Source organism: Struthio camelus, chromosome 5 (genome assembly GCF_040807025.1).
Source record: "Struthio camelus isolate bStrCam1 chromosome 5, bStrCam1.hap1, whole genome shotgun sequence".
Taxonomy (NCBI): Eukaryota; Metazoa; Chordata; class Aves; order Struthioniformes; family Struthionidae; genus Struthio; species Struthio camelus.
The window spans coordinates 44,752,553-44,777,551 of NC_090946.1; the positions used below are offsets into that span (position 1 = coordinate 44,752,553).

General features: G+C 41.8%; 1 protein-coding gene across 6 annotated transcripts in view; it reads left to right on the forward strand.

Moving 5' to 3' along the window:
* SYNJ2BP (synaptojanin 2 binding protein) overlaps positions 1-24,999 on the forward strand; it is a 32,765-nt gene that overhangs the window by 6,778 nt on the left and 988 nt on the right. For 5 of the 6 annotated variants that reach the window (XM_068946139.1, XM_068946136.1, XM_068946137.1 and 2 more), the window contains one exon: positions 623-3,488. In XM_068946139.1, coding sequence (XP_068802240.1) covers positions 623-763 — 141 coding nt within the window. In that variant the 3' untranslated portion in view covers positions 764-3,488. Of the gene's footprint in view, positions 1-622; positions 19,538-24,999 lie in introns of those variants that run through there. The other variant, XM_068946135.1, reaches the window with a different exon arrangement.

Consider the following 24,999-nt stretch of genomic DNA (forward strand, 5'->3'; position numbering starts at 1 on the left):
GTGTGGAGAAGCTTTTGCAGCCTAGCACAAGGGAAATGAGTGCTGCTGCAGTTTAAATGTACCATTTTGGATATAGAAAGAGAGGAATCGTTAAACCATTGTTACTGTTTGGACATCCCTGGCCAGCACTGAAGTGGATGAAGGAAATAGCGATCAACTTAAAGTGTGCTGGTGGGGTGGTGCCCCTTTTCTACTCCCTCAGTAAAGGAGTAAATCTGGACTAGTGCACAGTGCAAGTAAGAAAAACGGAGAGGATTAGTGATGCCCTTTTCCTGGGAATAACAGCAGAAAACGGTATGGTGGGAAGGGCACTGAGGGATGACTGGCTATGTGTATATCATTGTTTCTGCTGCATGAGACCTAACCTGCTCCAGCTGTTGGGCTTTTTACCTGGTGATTTGTCCATAGATTGGCAGAGAAACATGAGGGTGACTTGTAGTGAATGGGTACCCCGTAGTAAAGCTCAGCTCAGTAAAGCCATTCTGACCCTCCCATATGTGGAGTGCACAGGTAACTGGGGAACCATCTTGCATATACTTACAGTACCACCTGGTCCTGACATGGGATTGGGGACTCTCCTGCCATGGGCTCTTTCACACAAATACTTTTCTTTCCCTTCCAGCTGCAGCCACAGAATGGCCCGGTGAGTCATCGAGGTGATGGAGAATCAGGTGGGCTTCCTCTAGCAGCCATTCTTGTGCCAGGCCTGGCGCTTGCTGTGGCAGCAGTCTGGATCGTGCTGAGGTATCGACAGCGGATGTGAAGAGTTCGCGCTTTGGATGTCACTGCGTACTTTACACAGCTAGGATGTAATTTAAAGAAAGAGAGAATCAACGATCTTGTCATAGACTGATGTCCAAAAGCATCATTGCCTATTGTAAAGCTGCTGCTAATGTTCTTTATATATTGATTTTCTTATGGGGTAGATGGAAGCAGAGAGGAAAAGAGGAAGGGAGGTGACTGTGTTCACGTGTAGAGTGGGATAGCTGTATTTTTGACTGGTTTGAGGGAGTTTTTGGCTATATCCCTCTCTTCTGCATGTGAACTTTCAAACATGCTCATATGTTCCGTGTGTTGAGATGTGACTCCTGTTAAAGAGGGTGGGGGTGGGGTAGGGTGGTTTTAAAGCAAAAATTTTTACTAGAGACTTTGCCTTGTTCCCACTGAATTTTTCTTGCAACCAATGATCCCTGTCTCTAAAGCATGAATAAAGAGAAGCAGTTCGGAGGGTATCTTATTTTTCCGTTTAAATTTTTTTGGTTGTTGCTAAATAAATGCCTTAGGAAAAATGTATAATATCTGATCTGTAGTTTCACAGGTAAAATTATCAGTGTGGTTGCTGATTTAAAGCTAACGTACAGTATTGGTGAAGTATTCTACCATTTCTGGAAAGACGGACAATAGCTTGCAACTGGAAAGAAACTTTGATTATCAGAAGAGCTGCTCATTCTTGAGTCAGAGTTGCAAGAGGAAGCTTTCTACAAAGTGCTAGTATACAGGAGAGAGACAGGCAGACAGCTGAATCACAAGGATAAGAGATTTGGTCATGCTGAGACTGCAGAAGGGTCAATGAAGTGGCAATGAAGCAATAGCACCTCCATCTATCAAGCTACTTGATGTCTGAATCTTTCAGGTTGAAGGTCTTTGCTTTGTTTTGGGAGTTATTTTTTGCATGGGAAGTACTTCAGATAAAGTTTTTTGTAGCAACCAGCTTTCCATCACAAAAATTTTAGAATGATGGAAGTGGGAGAGCCCACAGCAGTCTAAGTTCATCTTGGCTATTACTTATTTCCTCAGACTGATGTGGTATTGAGGAGATAGACTGGCAGGTGTAAGCCAGGTAAGGCTTAGTAAATAAAACAGAAAGGAGAAACCCTTATTCTGGAAAGAGTGTTACTGAATTTGCCTGCAGGATCTTATCTCCTCACTGTGATTTGTATGGTATTATATGCCTCAACTGACCTGAGCTCTGTGGGGTAAGACCTACTTCTCTTGTCTCTGAGAAAGAATGCTTTTTTCGTTCTTTTTTGTAAAAGAAGAGCAAAGTGTATGGTCTGATCTGTGTGATGCCAAAAAAAAAAACCCACATGCAATATATGTTTTCAAACAAAGAAATCTAATCGGTCTCTTAATGCTTCACTTGTCTCTATTCTTTGTTATTTTAGCATGATTTTTCTGATGCATTCGAAATAGTTACGTGTCTGCTCAGAGCTGCATTCCTGTTGTCCAGAGGAGGTAGAAGTGATATGATGTTATAAATGACATTCCTAAGTCACCACAAAGAGCGTCAGAACATTTAGACCACGTGAAATCTTGCTTTGACAATAAACTGCTCCACTGTAAGGCAAAGAGAGAGAACAGGAAGAATTTTGCCCTATGTTCTTAGGGGACTTTGGGAAGAGACTTGACCTGAGATTTGGGGAAGGATATATTGCTGTCGGATGGTCTGGACCCATGCATGCAGTGAGTTGCCTTGTTCTGCAAAACAAGTCTGATAGCAGAGGGGCAGCTGTTCAGATAGCTTTTTGCAGATGCAGCATGAACCAGCTTGCTTGTCTAAGACCTGCTCCAAGTGGCTTTGGTGTCCACATACACCACTCAAATGTGATTAAGCAATGAGAATAAGGAGGTAGACAGTAAAGAAAGGAGGTCTGTGTGTGACAAACTTTGTTTGTTAGCCCTTGGCTATATGTAGTCCCTCATGCCCTCATCCGCAAGAGAGGAAGCATGTGTAGAAAAGATTGAAGAGGATGAGGAATAAATATATTACAGTTATTTTCACTCTTTTTCCCATTTAAGTAAGCGGAAAAAGTTGAGCCTTTGTTATTTCCTTTCAGCGTTGGGATTTTGATACTGTTCAGACATGGTTGCTGTCTGTGTTGCAGGCAGTTTATTAAATTATGAGGGAAGGGTAATATCGTATGCCCAGATAACTGGTGTGACATACTGAGCAAGGAAAGGCCCTTTTGGTGCGTACTGCTTTAGATTTCTTTTTCACAATTATTGAATAATTTTAATATCGGGGCAGATGACATATCTTGCTACTCAGTGGCTTTTCTAGAAGTCAGGAAAGTGATGTCTACTCAAAATTTAAATCATCCAGTCTAACCCTTCTACCCTCAGGAGCACCTTTTTGTGTCTATTTTCTTAAAACCAGTGTCTGAGGGGTACCAAGCAGTCTCTTTTCTAATCCTTGCCACCTCCTGTCCCCTTTATTGGCACAATCTTTGTGAAAAATACACCTCAACTCCAAACTCTCCTATGAGAGACACTTATCGTCTGCCAGCGGCTGGACTGTGCCACCTAAATGTTACAGGCTTTTCAAAGTCTCCTCCGCTCAATTTCTGTAGCCTTGAATTTCATCTTTACACTGTAAAGAAAACTTTACATGTTTCATCTAAACACTGTATATATGTTTTCTGCAGATGAAGTGAATAAAAAAAAATCTAATGGGGACAGCTTGTAAGCTCAAGTAATCAGTGAGAATTTCAGCTTTTGTTACTAAGTAAATGAGTAAAAATCATATAGTTGGGATTTTGAAGAAAAGTTGTAAAGTTGAAATCTTGAAGACAAATTTAAAAAGCATCAAAAAAGTATCATATTTTTTGAGAACTCATTTGCCGTTGAATACTTAAGGCAGCTGATACTTTTAAATCCTTCTGTTTCTTTCCAGTTCTCATCTATCCCCTCAAGCTTATTGTGAACTTACTGACCTGCTGAGGCCTGGATTTTCATAATCCATAGTTTAAAGTCAAATCCGTCTAGTCTGGGTTTCTGTATGTTCTAGGGTTTTTTTTTTTTTGTGCTAGATTAAAGAGGTCTGTAATAACTGATAATTTCTCCCTGTGAGGACATCTGTGTGTTGTAATTGCCTTTCTTCTTACAAATTATTTCTAAGAAATGAAGCCACTGAGCCCTTTAAGATCCTCAGTGTAAGATACTTTCTCTCTTAGAGTAGTTTGTGGCTTCCTTTTACTGCACCCTTTTTAGTTTCAGTATCATTTTGTAAAATGCAGAGTTTTCCAGAGTGTCTCCAAAGGTGTGCAGAGTTTCATTATTAAACATGTCAGTGCCGTATACCGGATATTTTCAATACTGTTTTTATCTGCAAACCTTTAAAAATTTTCTGTTGAAGGAGCAGACCCCTGCATAGCAAATTTAAGCCAACTCCTAACGGCTGTCTTGTCTTGCATACTTTTTATGGACCTCTTAGGAGTGGTGTACAATTTTCCCCCCTCTTCTTTTGCTTTCTTGAGTGCCTGAGGAATCTGTGAACCACAATATCAATGCCATTGCCACATACAGAGGTAAATTCACTTCATTTCAGTTTATACATCAAAAGAGCAATCCCTTTTGGCCACAGTGTGACACTAGGAGCTCCTGTTATGTGCCTGTCTATTCCAGCTTCCAAATCCTCTTTGTACCCAGATATGATCTGCGTTGTGTGGGTGAAGCCTGCATTCTTTCAGAGTTCCCTGGGGCTTTTGACCTCATTCGTAGTTGTTGCCACCTCAGCTGGAGCCATAGTTCCTCCTCTGGCAATTGTTGGTTTAGTACACACACGTTCAATGTCTTTCAGACTAAGCTTCATCAGTTCTGTGCCTGGAAGGTGCTGATACAAGAGTAATAATTTGTTCAGCTGACCTTTATGGGCCAGTCTCCCTCCTCTTTCCTACTTTCTGGTGTGGATTTTACATCTGAAAGTCTTTCTCCCTTGCTCAGACTGAAAGAGCAGGTAACTTACTTATGGGACATGGTCCCTCAGGCTGTGGAAGCAAGGGAAGGGTTACGTGGAGACAACTGAAGGGGAGGACCTTAACTATGCCTTTGTGCTCAGGGTTTTCTTTGTGCCTAGCTTCAGGCAGGTGCACGCTGTGTCCGCGCTGCCTCGCTCAATGTGTTCCCTCTTTGCAGTTCTCTGTCTCTCCCCGGGTGCTGCTGCCGAGGGAGACTCCGTGCCTTTCAAAGCTTTCTTAAAGAAGGATCCACCCATGATGAGAATGCGCACTGGTTTAAACAAAGAGTGATGCCGTGTGGGTTCAAAATGTGACTTTCCTTGTCAAATTTGAGAACTTTTGTTGATGTTGCTGCGGTTGTAGCTGGTAACAGGCAAACTCTGCTGTGGAGAGAGCTATATATGTCTTACCTGGCTGCCAAAATAAACTCTCCTAGGCTAGCATTCTTAGTGAAGAAGCATAGCTGTGCTAAGCAAGCAAGATAATTATTCAGATTACCATGTGGATGACTGGAGATCACTCACCAAGTTTTCGTGCTAGTGTTTGTGTGCAAGACGAAACATCTGTCTGTGTTTGCTTCTGCTTTCTCACTAAATGCACAGGTTTTCCAGCCATGGTTCCCTTTAGTAAAGTTCTCATCTCTACCTTCCCTCTTCCCCACCTCGCAGCAGCTTAATATATGTGCCTGACTAGCATTTCTTACCATGACGCAAAAGCAAGTGTTGCAGAAAAATTGCTCTGCTTTTTGCTTTGAGTCAGCAGATACTGTTATCTGTTTATTCATCTGTGTCAGCTAAGGTCGGTAGAAGTTATGTCAAATGCACTGCCAGATTCTGACCTATGCTCTGAACTAACTATCAAACTTAGTGTTACTTGCTCCTTCCCTGTTTTCTTCCCTGTGCACATGGACGTTGCACTTAATTCTGTGACAGCTCTTGTTCTGACTGGCACATCAGGCATTGGAGAATAATCAACAGTACAATAAGCATGGGTGTGCTCTCATCTGAGATAATTGAGGTTGTATACTTACAGCAGTAACAAACTCTGATCAGCTGTGAACTGAGCCCAGAAAAGGCCTATAATAACACAGTATTGGACTTAGGGGACACTGGGCGTCAATATTTTAAGCAGGATGCTGCAGTCTCTCCAGCAGTAAGGAATGGATTCTATTTTTGGGAATCTCTTTGAAGAGCTCTGTTGTTGTGATGACGACTCCCAGCTCCAGGCCTGCCCCTTTCACCCATTCGCTGAGTCAGTTACTCATCTTTCCAAGTTCCTAGCCATGGGTGGTACTGGGAGAAAAAAGGTTTTTGGTTGTTACAGAATGGCAGTTGCCGTTACAGCTGTGCTCAGTTTTTCTGCAGTGGGTTGGATGGGAAGGATAAGCAGATCTTGGCCAGGGATCAGCAGCCAGATGACAATGTGACCGGTACTTGGGAAAGCATAGCAGCTAGAAGAGGTGTGATGTGTGCTAAGCATGTCATTATTCTGCTGGAGCAGCATAGTCCGAGCAAATATATGAAGACAAAGAGAGGAAGAATATATACTGGGAGAGGCAAAGTTTTGGAAAGACAGCTGTACTTAGGCTGAGAGCAAGGTTGTTCTGTATATCTGTGGTTAACAACATAACTGGGAAAAGCTTCTGGGAGAGACTCAAAGTGAGTGAGAAAAGAAGGGATGAAGAAAACCTGTTTGTTCTTATTCATGAGTGTGAGAAGAAAATGATTTCCTGGAGAAGAAAAATGAAATTTAAAAGAAATCAAGGCTCAGCCTGGTTCAATAGACCTGTTTCAGGTGGGGGAAAGTTGAGTGATGATTACAGCGGGAACACAGCTGGGCATGGCTGATTTGAACATAGCATTCTCCAAGAATGGAGAAGTAGCAGTGTAAGGTATAAGCTAGGCTGTTTTTCCACAACAGCCTGCTTCAGCTACTTTAGCTCTTACTAGTAATAAGCACTTGGAGCACCTTTAGAACTACTCTGGATGTTAATAATGTTAATGCAAATAGGCTAGAAGCTTTCACTTCCTGAATCACTTAAAATTTAAAGTTGATAGATAGTTTTCAAGGTAGATTGTTGATGTTAACTGAAGGACATGAAGCTGTTAAATTGGAAATAGCCTAAATTAGATGGTATGGAGGCTATTTCACATGCAGTAGTGGTTTTTTTTTTTTTTTTTAAATAGAATAATTGAGGTATTAGTGGTCTGGTGTTAGAAGACGTTAGTGTGAGGATTTCCAGATGGAACTGGAGATCGTATGAAAGAAATTTGTTGGTTAACTGGTGAAATATTTGTGAAGTGTTTCACTTATGTATATAGGCTATCTTGGAATTCAGATCCAACAGCATGAAGTAGTGGGTTCACAGTTACCCAGAAGGATCTTTTGCTTCTCATCATGTCATAGTAAAGTTCTGAATCACTGAAACAATGAAATATGGAAGGAAAGGGGATACAAGAATTGTAGTATTAAGGGCTTTTTTTCCTCTCTTTCTAAATGTAGCAAGTATAATATAAAATTTGGGAATATACTTCAGAAATTTAGTCTTAAAAAGTGAGTAGTAATCCATGAGTAGGTGGAGGTGTTTTCTCTCCTCCTTTTATTGTACAAATAATATACTTCAGCAGGGTTCCTAGGCGGTTTAGAGAAGTCTTCATGCAGCTCTGTTTATGCTCCTCCACAGACTGTTGTCAACCAATGCTCAAAAAGGCACGCTGGTCACACCCTCTGTGGCAAAGATAATAGTAGAGGCTGTAGTGTGCTCCTATATGAAGGAAGTATTCACATATTTTTGGTTCTGCCATGTTGGGGTAGCATGGGAGGGGAGCCGAAACCAGAAAGAAACGAAGGGCAGAGAAGTTCCTGCAGAAGCAGGATGGGACTCAAGGCACAGATGTGGTCTGTCTGGCTTAGCAGTCCTTGTACGTGCTGGAAGCTTCAGTGTGGGAACCAAGCTGCTTGGCCTCCGAGCCCCTGCAGCAGTGTGGGGCTTGAGTCCCAGCTGAGCTGTCACGTGCCATGTGGCTGAGTTGCAGCAAAAGTGCCACAAAAAGCCAGTTTGTATCCAAACCTAGCACTTGAAGATAACCGCTCTGCAAAGAAATTCCAGTATCAGGTAGCTAGTGATTTGTCCTTTCCTAATTTTTTGGATTTTATCCCGTAGACGTGATAGTAGGTTTGCTGTTTAACTATAAACTACTGAAGAAGTGTTGCATAGACATTTGCAAGGAATCTGATCAAACTGTTAACTTCCTTCTAAACATGATCAAAAGAGGAGCGTTTGAATCTGTACTGAAGTTACACAGTGTAGTGGTTCATGGGCTCCACTGCATTTCACTCAGGGGTTAAAACAGGTCTTTGGAAGTTCTTTTGTGAACATTTAGATATACTGGAGTGAAGCGGGGGAAAAACCTCTCCACTGCGTATTCAAGTTCCTTCTCCTTGGCAAACTTTCATATCTCTCCTTTAAGTATTTGTGTGTCCCATTTTGACTACTGGATTTGTTTGTAGCGTATAAATTTTTTATAAATATCTTAAATGGAGGATGTAAGAGCACCGATCAGTTGAATGAGAATGAGCAGTTCTAAAGTTGCAGTAGGGAGCTGGAAGATAAACGTAATCCAACACGAGGTCTTATGTAACTGTGGTAAAAATGTGTAGTCAAAATACTCGCTTCAGGGGAAACTACTCTATGATGCTGCTATCTCTAAACGCCATTTTAAATGTGAGCATCAGAAAATGTATGCTGTTGTTCAGTGTGAAGATGGGGGCTGGAATGATTTGAAAGTCACTGATTACAAATGATTACTGGAAAGGGAGAGAGGCATCGCAACACCTAGGACTCGACAGGTATTGCTAAAGGACCAGGTTTGGGGCCACCTTTCTGTATTGCTTGTGTACCTCTTGGTCAATGTCTTGTAAACATCTGTGCTGATTCTTCAAGGAACAGACCCTATTTTCAGCCTACATGCAGGCTTATTTTTTGCATAAAGTCAGTGTGCCCTTGATTTTGAAGTGGTTCAAGATGTAGGGATTTGCTCTCAGCCACTTTGACTGAAATTGTTTCTGACAATAATGACATTTAACACTTTAAAGGAGAGATTCCAGGCTGGCCTTTAATAGAGGCAGCCATTTCTGACTCAGAGTTAAACAACAGGGGATACAGAGGGCAAACCGCTTGCTTTGTGGAAGGGAATGCAATGTTGGGCTTCTGTTCCCACCATGCTTTTGTTTGGAGTGGGGGGAGGTGAGAGGAGGAGGATGGTAAAGAGCTGTCTCTCATGCTTGTCAAATGAAAATCTATTTTAAGAACACTAAACTGGAAACTGTTCTCTAAAACTTTGCTTCACTATGGCCTTTTAGAGATTTTTCAGTGCCCAAAATGCACTGCATTTTGCTGGGCTTTAAGGAAAACACTTCACCTTTCCCATCTTAATCCTGAAAGTTTTATACTTAGGACCAGCTCCTCCACACGCTGGAGGGACACAAGAACTTTTTCGAGACTGAAATGGAAACCACAGACTTGAGACTAAACACAGGCTGATACATTTGGTCTGAGTTAAACTATTATGTTAATCAGTTAGACAGCTTGGGAGAGAGGAGTGGCTTTCCCCTGTGGAGAAGAGATCTCTATTTTCCAGTACTGAGAGGTAATTATAACCTGTGGGGCAGGGGGAAAATCCTAGCATGCCCCAAAGCTGCTCTGTTGAGAGCCTGATTCCTCTGTCTCTGGGTGAATTTGAATTTCCTGGCTTGCCTTTTAATGTTACTGTGCATATCTCCCTTATGGATTTAGTCGAAGGGGTTGAAAATACAGTGTCAAAGCACCAGTAATGGGGTATTTCTGTTATTTAGCAATTGCCCTGGTAAGTTCTTTCCGATGCATAGTATTTGTTTAGTTTAGCCTACGTGGTTTTCATGAGGGCACTTGATATACTTTCTTTATCTGAACATATTTTAAAATGTGTAGTAAAGTAGGGCTGAAAAATACTATATAATACTGTGTATACACTGAAATTATTCATCTATACAGTCATTGCCTGTTGAAGATAGGCAATCACTGAGCATTATCCCAATTCATTAGTTCCAAAGATGACAGTATCAAATCAGTACAGAGTTCTTCGTTATGATCAGTGGCTCATATAAATACATGTGCTGATGGTTGTTTCTGTTGGGGTATGGTCAGGCAAATGTTCCTGCAAGTTGGGAAGCACGAATATTAAGAATGGGGAGCAAGGAAGAATAAGGGATTAATGCAAATGAAATGTTGTCACAGATGGTGAAATAGATGAGTCAGAGTCGGATGTGCTAATAGCTGTTACTCTCAAAGGAGCTCTTTTTCAAGCCATTAGCATGGTTTAAGGCTATCATTTGAGGGCCGGTGTGTTTACCCCCAGACTTTAACGACACAAACTGTTCAAGAGCTCAAGCTCACAGCCAGTTGCTCACTGCTGCTTGCACACATGGCTGGATGAAAAACTCTGGCAAGATGATCTGTGCCAGAATTAGTGACTGGCTAAGGTGATACGTGTTGATTATTGAAATGGCCTAAAGGAGCAGGAAAAGGGCAGAAGAATGGAGGTTTTTAGTATTTTACCCATCACATCTTCAGCTTTGAAAATCTGGGTAAGGGCATGTTAGAGGTATCTAGTTAGGCACACCAGGAGGAAAATTCACCAGCCAGTGAAATAATGGTGTAATGCCTTTCACTCCTTTCCTTCTCTAAATTGCAGTTCCCCCTTTTAGAAGAGGCTGCATTCATTGGGCTCATTTTGGGATGATAACAGCTTTGCCATGAGAGGGCCAACTCCAAACTAGGGAGTGAATCTCATCAAGTTCAAATAGATAAAACTGAACCAAGTATTTGTTCAGAGTGGAGACTTTTGAAAACTTATCTCAGTGGACAGTGCCACAGCTCTCTTAGCAACAGTTCATAGACATCAACTATATTCTAGTACTCTGGTCTTGGTATCCAAGTCCCTGCTGGTTTCTGACTGTCAGAGCTCCCGCTGAAGCACTGCCCTGTCTCTGAATGGAAGGGACCTTCACGCAGATAGCCTTGCCTCTGGTCAGCTGTTGCAAAAGGTGTCTCAAGTGCTTATGGGGGCCCTGGGAAAGGCACAGCTGCACAGAAGGAATGAGGGTCTCCTCTCAAGTGCAAAGAGATTTTACTGTTTCCCATAGCATATGCCTGTGGCCACAAACCTTACTATAATAGTACTGAATCCACTGAAGTGTCATCAGTATGAAAGTATGTTTAGGTACTCTTTCGCCCATTAGTAGCATAGGCTATAAAAACACACACTGAAGATCTAGAGCTTTTGATGTCTTCCAGAGCCAAATTCTTATCTGGAAGACAAGATGAACTCCTCTGCCTTAGTTCCCCATTTCATGAAACACCGCTTTTCTGGAGTAAATTTGTCTGGAATGGAAACAAAATTTAGCTACTAGCTTTCCTACCAGGGGATCTCTGAAATGCTGCAGAAGGAAATGTACTCAGCTTCCCAAATAGCTCTTGGTTACAACCCACTGCTGTTAGCAATACAAAGCTGCATTATACATTCTGAAAGTTAACGGGGAAGGTTATTCACACTTCTTGGATACTTGAACAATTTCCCATCAGGAGAGCTAGTGGCTGAAATAGCTAAGTGATACTTTTTTATTAGACTAGAGGCTTAGCAGAAGGGAAAATTAAGCCATTAACTAGAAAACCTGCTAAGTCACTTGTATGTTTTAAGCTTGCTTACAGAATGAACTGAACATACTTGAAGTCCTCACTATCATTTGTCCTCTTCTTGCTGCGCTTTTATCTGTACTGAATTTAAAGTTAACTGATTGCTTAATAAAGAAGTGAACTGAATTACTGAGCTGTGGGAATTCATCTCGCAGGTGAGGTTTGTCAGCATAGACTGTGTTTTTCTGCTAAGTGGTGGATTCCTGTTTTGGACCCTGAATACTACTTCTGTTACTGCCCAAACAAATGTGGTAGTGAGTGTACTTCTTAAGTAAAATCTTTTCATAAAAAGTGATATTAAAAGACCTATGGTAGAAGCAGAATAAGCGATGATCTGGGTATAGTGCTTACTGTGAAAGTAATGGGGAGAGAGTCATTGCTGCTCTGAAGTTTAGAGAGCCTTCCAGTTCAGGACTGGTTCTAGTTCCAGCCTGCGTCTGGGACTAGGGTTGGCTGTTTCAGATAAAGATACGCTGGACTCTACAGACGGTGGTGAGGAGACAGTCTTCTTTCTAAACCTTTGTCGTTATCCATTATCTTTATGTTTTGAAACATCCAGATCTGCCTGAAAATCCTCCTCCTAAAAAATGGTGGTGGTAGTACTGTTGTAAACATGTTTGTCTAAGGATACAAGTAGGGCAGGATTTGTGGGGAGAAGTTACTATCCTTTTATTTGATCAGCTAATAGAACTGAAAACAGAGGGGTGTGACAAGAATTAGCATGTCTGGATGCTGGCTGTTTTTTACCAGCTGTATCCACTAGTCAGATAAAAGATATCACCTCACTGTACAAAATTTGCTTTTCTACGTAACAGTATCACTTGAAATGTTACTATCATATTGCTCATCCTCCCTTCCAGTTCACTAGAACGTATTTTAAACGAAATACAACCAGGTATTCAAAGATGATAGATACTGCTGTTGGCCTGTCATTGAGGAGAATTTATTCCTATTTTTTCTGCCCTTAGTAATAGATCAGAAATTTTACGTTCAACTTGCAGCTCAAGCAATAATTATTTTTTACTTCAACATGAGGGATTTTGTTAGATGTCTTGCAAAAATGAAAGTTGGTCACTGGTCCTCTCTTCTTAACTGTTTTATTGACCCATTCAAAGAGTTATAGAGGATACTTATTATTTGTACCTTAATCCTGCAGGTGTCTTTAGAATTCTACTTTCTGTTAGCTATTCAGTGGATTTATTAAGAAGGCAAGCAAGGTCCAACTTGCCCAGATAATTAGTTAAATCTATCTTTTGTTTTTCAGTTCTCCAGAACAGAAGCTGATCTTCATAAGGCTTCATGTTTTTACTGTATGTCCAGTCACATGAGAGTTCAACATCTGGGCCTCATCCTTTGCTGCTCAGGGTTGAAGTCCCTTCAGGCAGTTTAATTTAAAGAAGTTGATGACAGAATTAGGAGTTTTTGATGTTACCTTCCAATTCACAAAAATATTCAGAGTCCTTTTCTCTTTTACTACAGCAGATAGCATCTGTGCTCCAACTCCTTGTCTCTTTCAAGGAGATACCCACATCTCACCCCTAAAATTCCCTTGCAAAACTTTTCTCTGAGCCATGTTTATGCCAGTTACTTGCTTTTTGCTCCTACTCAATGCTGATTCCTGTGGTGTTTCTCATGACTCCTTTCTCACTCTCCTGCAATTGCATACGTACAGCTCTCTACCGAAAGCAATGCCCACCTCATTTCCTCTTCTAGAGTCCCTGGGCAGCTCTAGAAGTGCCTTTGTTTTGGGCAGTGACATATACTTACAATTGGTGGAGAGGCTGCAAAACTCTTTCAGATAGCTGTCCTTAAATAAGAAGTCCTTATTTTTCTCAGTTTCAGTGATGTATTATGTTGACTACGATAGGCCCTTACCTTCTTTTATGAAGCTTCAAGTCAGCTAAACTTCTGATGAGCTTCCACATATGGAGATATTTTTCGGATGTTGATGTAGCTGGAAACGTGTCACCGAATGCTAAAGTTGTTCCAAGAGTGAGCTCTGGGTAGAGACTGTTAGTTGCTTCACTGCTCCATAAACTTCACTTTTCCTCTTCTCTCATCACTAACATTTATCAGGAGGAGAAGTAAGACTTGCCCTGTTAATGGTTCTCCAAATTCCTTCCTGTACCTTTCTGGAACATAGTGTGGTATTTTCTACCCTTCAGTCCTCTGGAACTGGAGCTGATCTTAATGAGAGAGTATGTGTTTCGGTTGAGGTACCGAAATAAACTGTACTAACTCTTTTGTGTTTCTGCTGGTGTTTTACAGAAGGTCAGAAGTGTGCCAACCCAAAATGCTCCCCCTGAAAGGCAGTGTGTTTCTTATAAAGGGATTTGTCCAAGCAGCTGTCGGCAAACTCATCGTGAACTCGCTAACTGAGATTTTGAGATTCTCACAACCTCTGAAATTATAGAGCAGCCAAAGCCAACCCTCTACGCTTGGCAGCTTCCACAAAGATCCAGTAAGTTGTGATCTAATAATATCACAGCAAAGAAAGAACAAGAGCTTCCAATATAACGGGTAGTGCTTTGTCTTCGCAGACAACTTAATAAAGCTGTAACAGCCTTATAGAGTTGGGGGAGTAATATGCGCATTCCTTAGAAGTACTGTTGTCTGTTATTTCTGTGGAGAACCAAGTAATTAGGGTTGTTCTAAGAGCTCCCTTCCATTTCCAGGTAGTTCCAATCTTGTATCCTTTTCAGAGTTGGAGATCACCTAAAAATACCATCAAATAAGGTTCTTTTATCCACAGAATTCTCCCTCCTTTTCTTGTCTTTATCTTCCCCTCTTTCAACTACAGTTACAGCAACAGGAAGGCTGGAGGCAAAAAGCAGCTGGCAACCTTCCTAATAGGCAGAAATGCAAGCTGCAGTCTCTCCTGAATTCGGCAGCACAGTGGTAGAATCACACTAGAATTGCTAACAGTGGCACAGAGTACATGTTGCGCTCTCAGGGTAGCTGGATTTAATGAGGTGAGATATTACTCATGCTAAGCCAGAGCCGAACAGTGTGACACATGTTCATGTAGGAAATGTGGTCTGAGGTTTTCCTTTTATTTATTTATCTACTTATTTATTTACTTATTTATTTCCAGGGCAAAATGAAATGCATTCAAGCAATGGGATTGTAAAAGATGGCCTGGATTGCAAAACAAGGACTGAGAGTGCTGTGTAGTTGGTGATTCTGGGTTATTTCAATATAAAGAGACATCCCAGTTGCCTCTCTTGTCTGGCTTTAATGCAGTCTTTCTTTTAGCCTCCCAAATTTTCCACAAATGAGAGAGAAGGAAGGAAATTAATTTGAAAATGTGGGTATGGGAGTATCGAGTTAGCTATTAGTGTTCCAGGTTTCAATTTCTAGTATATCTGTATCTGATCCCTCTTGCTCTTGGTATCTTTTGCTGGATCCTTACTCTGAAGACCATTTTTGTGTTATGCTTCAATGTGTTCTTTGTCTGCTGAGAGTTTGCTAATTACAGAATAGAAAAAGATATTTTATAGTTAAGTCAGCCAATAAGGTGAAAATATTTGGTAACTGTTACCATTATACAGCCCCAGATTTGGATTTTGCAGATTGGTTTTACCAGGTCTAATGGGATAAATTCGTTCTTACTGTGACTTTCATGGCATTGAAGGGATGAATATGGCCTTATAATCTGTGAATGGAGGTGAATACTCCAAACTTCAGATCTTAGTCCTAGTCTCTCTCCTCAACTTTGACAAAGTTTTGATTGATGTTTCAATCCAAACTCCATTGTTTGGCTTTTTCTACCTACTGGTTTGAAATGAATGCAGGATTGAAATACTGTCTATACTTCAGGGAAGCTCAAATTTGAGTTTCAGAGTGGGGGAAGGAGAAGGGGATAGAGGAGGGAAGCTGGTGGGCATTTTCTGTTTGCTAGCAATGTTTTAATTAAGTGGGACAGAGTTGCATGAGGTTGATAATCTGAGTTCCTCTTTAGAATATCGCTGTCTGCTAGGAGATACCTGCACTGAAAGGAGATACGTCTCATAGCATCACAGTCGTGTGAGAGCATTTTAGCCTGTCACTTTTAATGGAAGTTAAACCAGGAGTGATAGTATTTGAAGGCTGTCACTTCTGGCTGTCAACTACTTCATCTCCATTTTCACGCTTTCAGCTTTGTGTGTATAAGCTTCCTCTGCAAAGTTACAGCTTAAATATATGGACTTCTGTATACCTGTAGTGTACATGGATTACCTGCAAAACCTGTTTGTCTGAGACGAATTTAAATGTCCGTGTTTAGATGTGCAAGATATGAGAGTATGTGTCTGTATTCAAGTCCTTTTGAAGCTGTCCGAAGAGAGGTGACAGGTTTTGGATTTAATCCCTGAATATCTCCCCGGTATTCCAGCTACAAACACGGCTATTGTAAGCACTAGTGGGTAAGACCAGCTCAGCATGTGTCAAATTATGTTGTGGTATGTGTCGGCAAAGCAGGTCTTCTGCAGTCACAACTTGTAGCGCTATTTTTAGTGCTGGGGCATCCCAGAATGCTGCAGCTGTCTCTGACTGTGCCAAGGTATTAAGGGTTTTATTTTGGTCCCTGTTAGCTTCTGCTCCTGGCATCTCTCATTCTTCCTGTGCAATAAGAATATCTGTGTTCAGGGTGGCTATGGGATGGCAATCTAGCAGATTACACCTAGCCCTCCTGGGTTTTGGTATCTAGCCATCTGGAAGCAGAGCAGAAATAAAAAGAGCCATTACAGCATTCAGGGGTACGAAGGGCAGATGAAGTAGCGACTGGGGCTGTCTGGACTTACGTGCCAGTGAAATTTTACCGAACAGAGTTTCTGTGGTGCTCAGAGCAAGCTGTCACTGTGGTCCGGGGTTTCAGAAAATTACAGTCTTTATAAGCTTATGCAAAAGGTGCAGCAATGCAGCTCTCTTACAGTCAAAGCTGCTCAGAGTTCCTCACAGGAAGCACTTATGTGGTTTGGGGATTAGTAAGAGGCACCGGCAGGGTAGGAGACAATAGAAATCACTGTTTTTGGACCCTGGATCCTACCAATGGGACAAAGGGGAAGAACATATGAAGAGTTCAACTGGGGACTAAATATCCCATTGTCCACAGTGTTGCTCAGTGCGTGAGCAGCTGACACCATGCTATAAATCATAAATAAATCATTGGGCATAAATCATTGCATAAATCATTGCATAAATCATTGGGCAGGTTCAAACAGGCGCTTAGGAGTCTGTCTGCCTCTATAGAGCAGTGTGTGCATGGTGATGCAGTATGTGCTCCTTGCCATGTGGGTAGATGGGCTGCTGTTCAGGGCCTTATTCCGGGCCTCTTTCTTGCTCCTTCAAAAAATCGTGGCCACATCTAGCCTTTGTGACTGTCTATAGACAGCATGCTGACTCAGTTGTGCAAGTATAGGGCATGCCACAGTATATTGGCTTTAGGACATGGAGGGCCCTGATTATCTCGCTGTTGGCAGAAAGGTGAAGGAGTAAATGGATTTCTATGAGCACTCCCTCCTGGTCTCCAGAGAAACCTCATGGTCCCTGCAGGAATGTTCCTCCAGGCTAGGTCCAAGGCTTGTTATATAATGACTTTCAGAGGAAGCTTTCTAAGTATTGCTTTTTCTGCAGATTTTAGCAGGGCTATCATTTCAGCAAGCTCCAGGTTTCAAGTCTAACAGACAGCCAACAGCTCTGAAAGTGTATGTTCAATTTTAGATGTGCTGCATTTGTTATTTACTGTGTTTTCTTCTTGGCATGTGACTGGAGGACTGGGAACCTGCAAATCATGGCAGCTTTTAAATACACCAGGAAAAGCAGTGAGGGGCTTTTCTCTGCAGTAAACAGTGACAAGATGAAGTATTAAAATAAAAAAAAAAAAAGCACCACCAAAAAAAAAAACCTCTCCAAGTGACCTTCCTGGTGGGGAAAGTCATTTCAAGGGGGATTCACAGCAATCTCTTGATGGGGATCTACCTTAACTTCAGGTAGGGATGGCAAGTAGGTCTAGAATTCTTTGTATGCTTTTGGGGTAGACTGTTTGAAATGTACTTCTCCGCAGATCCGTTCCTCTGTAACTTTCACCAAGATCAGTAACTTAGCCATGGATCTCCATATCACTTGGGTTACTGAGATGTATATATCCAAAGGAATGTTGAAAGTATTTAACAAACTTGGGGGATTGTAACCCCACGTCAGCTAATAAGAGTTTCAGATAATCATGTTTCCAGCAGTCCAGGATGTATTAAACAGATGACATTGAATTGCTTTTATATGATGTTGCATAGTGAAATAGCACTATAACTGTCCATTAATAGAATCATTACTTCTGATTGTAAGACAGAGTTGACTGACATGATTTGAAGTCTGGAGAGGACAAAAGGTTTAAAAAAGCTCTGAAGATAGGAACTGTGCAAAATACTGTGGAATTTTTGGGGGAGGTAAATGCAGACTGTATATCTGTACTGTATATCTTATATAATCTGTATGTGTGTAAACTGCAATAAGACACGACTCCATCTGCACCAGGTAATTCAGCGTAGTGGGCATCATATTGAAACTTATTGCCTGCTAGAAGAGCGTCGTCAGCGGACATGTATTAAAAACAGTAAGAAACAAAAACAGACGGAGAATAGGGGCATTCTTACTTCTTTTCTGTAGAAGAGCATTTCCTCTGGGGGAAATCTTTTGCAATACCTTTCTAAGAGGTTATATTAGAGGGGCATTTAGGCTTCAAGTGATCAGAGATTTGGCACTGCAAGGTACTAGTGTTCTCATCACTGTCTGAGAAGCCCTCAAAACCTTGAGGAGTTGGACTCAAGCTCATCACTCGCATTAGACTAGCACGTGGGGTCTTCCTTCTTTCCCTATGTCTTGCACTGCTCTCTGAGCGTGATAAAACGCTTCCTCTTCCCCCTATGCCATGATTCAGTCCCATGAAATTGCTGCTATTTCTCATCACTAAAATCTGTTCTGATACATATGTCTTTTGAATCTGCCCTTGCTCTGCTGAATTCACTGGGACTTTTGTCCATAGCTTCTTGTTAAAAAGCAAAGCAAACAACATGAGTTCTAAGCAGTAAAACACCTTTAAAAGTGTAATTCTTTTTTGTGTAAAAATGGTTTAGAGCTGTATATAAACAAAAATAATCCTAAAACTATCCTCCAACTGCACAAAGGAAAACAAACTTTGCACTTTAAATAAAGTATTAATAAGCATTTATAAAATAGATGATGGTTTCAGTCTGATATGACATTTATTTTTCAGTCCTGTGGAGACAGCTGATGAATCACACATGATTACGGCACTTGTAGATTGTAAGTCTCTTCACGAATGAAGGTGAATCTCAAAGACACCCTATATCAGAACAAGATACTTTGTTTGGCAGGTATGGCTTATTCAGAAAATAGGCCTCTGTTTTACACGTACACACATTGCTCAACTGAGTATGTTGGTTCTTTGAACACCCATCCTGCAACTGGTGGTTGAATACCTCCTCCTTGTTTGAGTAAATAGCATTTTCTTTGGTAGTGGAGGAAGGAGAAAGTATAACCAGTGCATCCTCTCTTTTTGGCCCTCTTCTAGTAGGCAATAAGCTGAACAAATCTGTCATGTGTGCAATTCAGAGGCACAGCGAGCTGGGTTGGAACTGAGTTGCCAGAGGCAAAATATCTGTGGCCATGTCCTCTGCCCTTGCGGAGTTTGACTTCCTATCCAAGTGGGAGGGGGATTTATATTCTCTCTCTTTCCTTCCAGATCCTGGCCTCCTGCCTATCTGCTGTACCTGCTGCCATTGATTGCCACTGCCCTGCTGCTGTGCACAAGAAATAAGTTGTGAGCCTGAGCCAGTCTCTTTAACTCCATGTGCCTTGCTGTATGATGTTTTTGAACTAGACTGCTTTTTCAGTCCCTAGATGCTGCTTCCTTCCTTCTCTCCAAATCACAGCACAGATTCCTACCGATGTGATGAGACAACATAGACCAGTCTGATACAAGGGAGCTTTTCAGATTTTGTTCTGTTGTGGATTCTTGAATGCCTATGGGAATGATTGATTGATCCCCTCTTCCACTGTAGTCCCTGTGGAGGTAAGCTCTTCCTTGGCCAGGGGTGAAGTAAAGGAGTGGGCACAAGGGAGATGAGTTAATAGCCCAGACAAAAAATTTGTTGGAACTGAAGGTAGGGTTATTCCTGTGCTGATACACATCCCAGATATACCTAAAAAGAACTTGTATATGAAAGTGTCTTTACTGCTACTGCTGAGTTTAATAGATGCTAAATTCAGGTGTTCTGAATTTTTCTGAATTGTTATAGGTATACGCTGGCAGAAACATAGCTGAAATGGTGCAAATGATACTGTTAACTATCCCTCAGCTGCTGGGATCAGGATACATTTGCAGATTTGAAAAAGAGCAAGTGGCAGAGACAGGGGATGCCCCTAGGCAAATTTTAGGAAATTTCCTAAACTAACATTTTTCAGAATCCAGCATCTGTATCTCTCCTCCCATACCATGTACAAGAGATGTGAACAGCAAAGAGATTTCAAGAGTAATGCAGTTCAGGGTAATGGAAAGCACCTGATCTATATCTGATTCCATTTGGGATCTAAGTAACAGCTGCAGAGTTAACAAATGAGGCCGTACTGAATTCCATCAGCATAGCAAGATCTCAAGAGCCCCTTTGGAGTATGCCTGGAATACAAAATACAGCTAACCCCCTTGCATTTATTAGCGTGACAGCTCTCTGAGTGGGAGAGATAGGATGTGTATGCGTGTGACTTGGAGGCTAGAGGTGGAGTTGTGCTGCTTACATTTGTAAGGATGAGTTTGTTGATGCCTTGGTGCTTGATGAGGCTGGAATGCTTTTAGTTGGGGAGGGGAAAGGCTGATTGCATGCTGGGATTCCATTTCACAGTGGTTCCTTTCTTCATAATGCCTCAATGTTTTTAGTAAAAGCTGACTTTTTCATCCAAAAGGCTGTTTTTCCAGGAAACATCAGTTTCCCATTCAGTCTCAGTGGGATTTACCAAAAGAAGCAAATTCTCTTCTTCATTCTCCTTGGAGAGATCGTATGTGTGGGGGGTGTGTGTGTGCGTGCAGTTTCAACAAACTGTGAAGAATAACGTGCTGAACTCTTGACAAAAGTTGAAGTTTTTCATATGTATATGAATTAATCTCTACCTATAAATAAGACACACACACACACGCACACGTATATATTATATAATTAATGAAGACCTGAACTCTTTTGAGGAAAAATATCTGTGTCAGTGTTTTCAATTTCAGGACTTTTTCAGGACCAGCTATAGTAATCCTGGTTCTTTTAGGCATGGTCAAAATCTGCCCCTGGGACTTCAACCTTAAGTTGGCTTCAGTCTTTATGTTGGACCAAGCCCAACTCGTTGACTAGCCCTCCTCACCTTGCTACCCTAATGAAGCATTAAGCCTATAGCCTCTGCATCTTGTTGTACTAAAATTAGTAGTGTCTGGCATCCCAGAATGGCCTCCAGAGCATTACACATGGTCATTCCAGGGCAGACTGGGGAGGCCTGATGAATTCAAGTCATGTTCATTACACTCCACCTACCCCATTCAATATAGGAGATCTTCCGATTTTCAGTCTCTCTCTCTCTCTCTCTCTCTCTCCTTTTTTTTTTTCCCTTTGTTTCTGCATTTTTAGGCTGTACCCTTGGCTAAGTCACACCACAGGCTTTCAGTGTCAGGAGCATGCCTTTTGTGTTATAGATGACAGAGCCTTGCATGGCTCCGCTCAGCTAGTTTGGCACCAGGAGAACTGACTGCCTCTGCTTTCTCATCTAACTCACAATGTTTTCCTTTGGTATAAACACATTAATTACAGGTTTCAATGTTTTCCACTTAAAAAGGTGTGTCCCAGCCACTAGCAGGCTCGTGTGTACGTCTGCAAGCCAAGGCTCTCTGCTAATAGTGCTAAGGCAGCATAATTATCATCTGTCACTTCTGCATATTTTAGCCAGCCAAGGATTTGCACTGGTCTGTTACTGTCTGCCAGCTAGTTTTATCTACTGTATTTACTAGTGAGCAGGAAACAAGATAGGTGTACCACTTGGGTCTATCTATGTCTTTGTATCCCATGGGGCTTCATCTTCATGAAGAATACAGGTGGTGTTGCTGCAGCTGCTATAACTGCGGTTTTAGCTGTTGCAGGGGGAAGCCAGAAACAGTTGTAGGTGCTATTTCCACTACTATTTTGACATATTTTGTTTTCTAGAGCACCAAGCCCTACCCGTTCAACCCAAATGATTTGCAATCCAATTGATTTGTAGTCCCACTATGTTTTATCACATCTAAAAATAGAGAACTGTAGTTGTGCTAGGGGCCACATGAGTTCCCTATCCTATCCTTCATCAAATAGTAGAAAACAAGAACTGATTTAAGTCCTTGATACAAATTGTTAGAGGCTGGGAACAGGCCAGAAGCTAAGCCTGGTGTGCCCTCTCCTCTTAAAATTTGAGACACAGGTGTGCCAGGACTCTGATAGGATGTGCTGATGTGAAAGTCACAACTCTTGGAATCAAAAAATGTCAGTTTTTATTTGCTGCCTCACGCTTCCCCTTCCCCTTTTCCCATCAGCCTTTCTGTAAGTCATCTCCCTCCACCCATTTCATGATCAAAGAAGCAAAGGAGCTATTGAGTCCTGTCCCATGTCTGTGTGAGCTCTTTCTGTCCAGGATTTCCTGTTGGGCTCACAGAACATTTCCGAGGCAAGAGGAACATGAGAAGAAGATGGATAGGACTAGAAAACAAGAGCTGAAGGATATTGTCTTGTCCGGTTGATAAGAAAGGGCAGTAGTGGCATTGGGGGAGGGCAGTTGTATTTAGAAGCTATTCCTTCCTGCCCAAGCAGAAGCTTCTTTCCTAAGGGCTTTTTTACAGAGCCGGTGAGAGAGACATCAGGCTGCCACCTACTCAGCAAATTCTGCCTAGGAAGATGACTTTGCTCAGCACCTTTTCTCCTGCCACAGCACTGTGGCTTTTTCCACTGTTCCCTACATCTGGTGGGTGCAATTAGATGTTAGCAAAGAGCAGAGGTGCTGGTCTGGGAATTCACAGCTGCCTGGCAGGAGAATGGGAGAAGGCTGAGGCGGGTTAAGACCCTTTTGCTCCAGTAAATCCATTAGGCACAGTGCGTAGCAGGCTCACCTGTAGCATGTAACTACACTCTGGATGTAGCTGGTGTTTTTGGAGCCTTAGCATAAGGACTGCCTTTTTGTCTCTCTATTTAAGTGTCGTGATAGTAGCGCTTTGCCATCTATTCTGAAATGCTGGTGGCACTGCAAGAAAAATGCATATTAAATCAAGGTAGCAGATGTAATGTGCTTTAAGTATCACAGGATTATCCTATGTGAGCGTATGAAAGAGCAAATAGTGTAATTTAAGAACCCAGGTGCTTCAGACAAGATCTGTCGCAGACTGAAAGTTACAATCCTCATATCATTCTATGACATGTCATAATCTTAGACTCAACACATGACAATCAAAATGTAAATCGTAAAGGATGGAACAAAAATTGTATTGTACAAGTAGGAGTGTCAGATTTGAGAAGTGGAAGATTTTACTATCTGAGTCTATTGTTGTCCTCCCAAGTGCTGTTTTGTACTTAGAAGTATTCTAACTGAGACAGGGTAGGTGTGTATTTTGCTTTTCATCAAGGAGTTACTTTCTAAGTAATAATCATTCAGCAGCTTTTAGTCCAGAAACTCTTGTCCTTTAAATTAACATCTTCATCCTAATTCAGGGCCAGAGGTCCTTCCTAACAGTTCTGCGAATTATGGTTGTCATAGCAGGTGACTGTGATTACTGCTGTGCAAAGATGCAAGTAAGGTCAAGGAAGACACTGTATATTCTTCCTTCCGGACATGCAGAAAGATAAATGAGATCTCTCTGTGGAATAAAATAACTGGAGACAGTGGGATTGACCATCAGAGGCAGTGCACCTTAAGATGGGGCCTGAGCAAGGCTGAAACACGTGGTCTGGGACTGTTTGAAAGTGCAGAGAACAAAAGATGTGGTGGTGTTTAGAGAATTGTATGTAGGCTGTCGTTAAGAGACTGAGAGAGTGTCATTAATGACACTGAGGGGGCAAGTGACAGAGTTCACTGAGAGGTGCAAGCCTGGAAAAAGGGAAATAGGGAAGCTCCGTTCTGCTATAGGTTTTGTTTTGTTGGGGGAAGTAGGACCTTGTGTATGGTTTGTGGGCAACAGGTCTGGACCTCCAGAACACCTTTACTGAAATCATCATTTTTTTCCTAACGGAAACACAGATAGGCCTCTGATACTAGCAAACTACTTAGGCAGAATGGGCAACACGTGAAGAAGAAAATTGTTCTGAAAGGGTACGTTTTGCATCAGGACTTTTACCAGAAGCAAGCAGGTATCACTCTCTCTGTTAGGTTAGGTTATGGCTATAGGTGTGTGGATGTGTGTGCTTTAGTGTTTATGACACCTACAGTGAGGAACTGGTAGAACAGGCAAACTCTGATATAATGTCTGAAGCAATACAGCCATTATAAACCTTTTAAAGTACTTATTCCATTACTCCAAGCAAAGCTTTGAGGGTGATCAGTACCTCAGACAAAGGGGGTTCCTGTTGACTATTCATTCCAGGGCTGACCTTGCAAAATTGTATATGTAGGCCTATTGCCTTGAATATTCAAGTAACTGCAGGATTCAAGATATCCATGTTAGCCTTGGAGCTTGCTGAACACCACATTCTCTTAATTAATTCCTATAATAATAAGCTAGTTCATTAGCCTGCAGTGCCACCTAGCCTCCTCATCCTCTGGAGAGCAGATAAGTAGGGTGTGAATATTTAGAAGGAAAAAATAACTAAGAAAGCATTCATGTAATGATCCCTTTTTCCCTTTGTTTAAAGATGTAATAGTTTAATCTCATCAAATTTTCATCAGAGTTTTGAAAACTGTTACCCCACTACTAGCCAATGCGGGGAAAAGCAGAGGAGAAGTAGAGATCCTTTTCTTCCTAATATTAGTTCCTTGCTCAATGCAAGTATTACTCATAACCCATAAAGTCTGAGCTTGGTAAGGAAGCAGCCAAGCTGGTGTATGACTATTAAATATTTTAACAGTCTGATTCATCTCAAAGTGATTCACGGACTGTTGATAGTAGTCATATCAGAAGTGCCATCTTTGTGGCCTGTTAGCAGCATACTGGTAGTGCTTTGTGGCTTTCATAGCATTCATGAGTTAGAATATGGGGGGAAATGAAGGAGACGAATGAAATTCTGCACAGACACTGACATTAGCATCCCTGCTACCAGAAGAAGTCATGTAGGACTGGCTTCAGTCAGGAGGTAGGTCTCTGGGCAAACTGCAGAGGGGAAAAATGGCTCTGGCAAGGGGCAGCCAAGGCTCTGCTGCCTATTCTGCCTATATGCGTCTTGGGGAGCCAGAACTGCTGCTATCCCATTCCTCCTCCTTCCCTGATTTTTCATGGGATGGGGGGAAGTAGAAGGTATTTCTGTCTGAAGAGCAGCTACTGCAGGGGGGAAA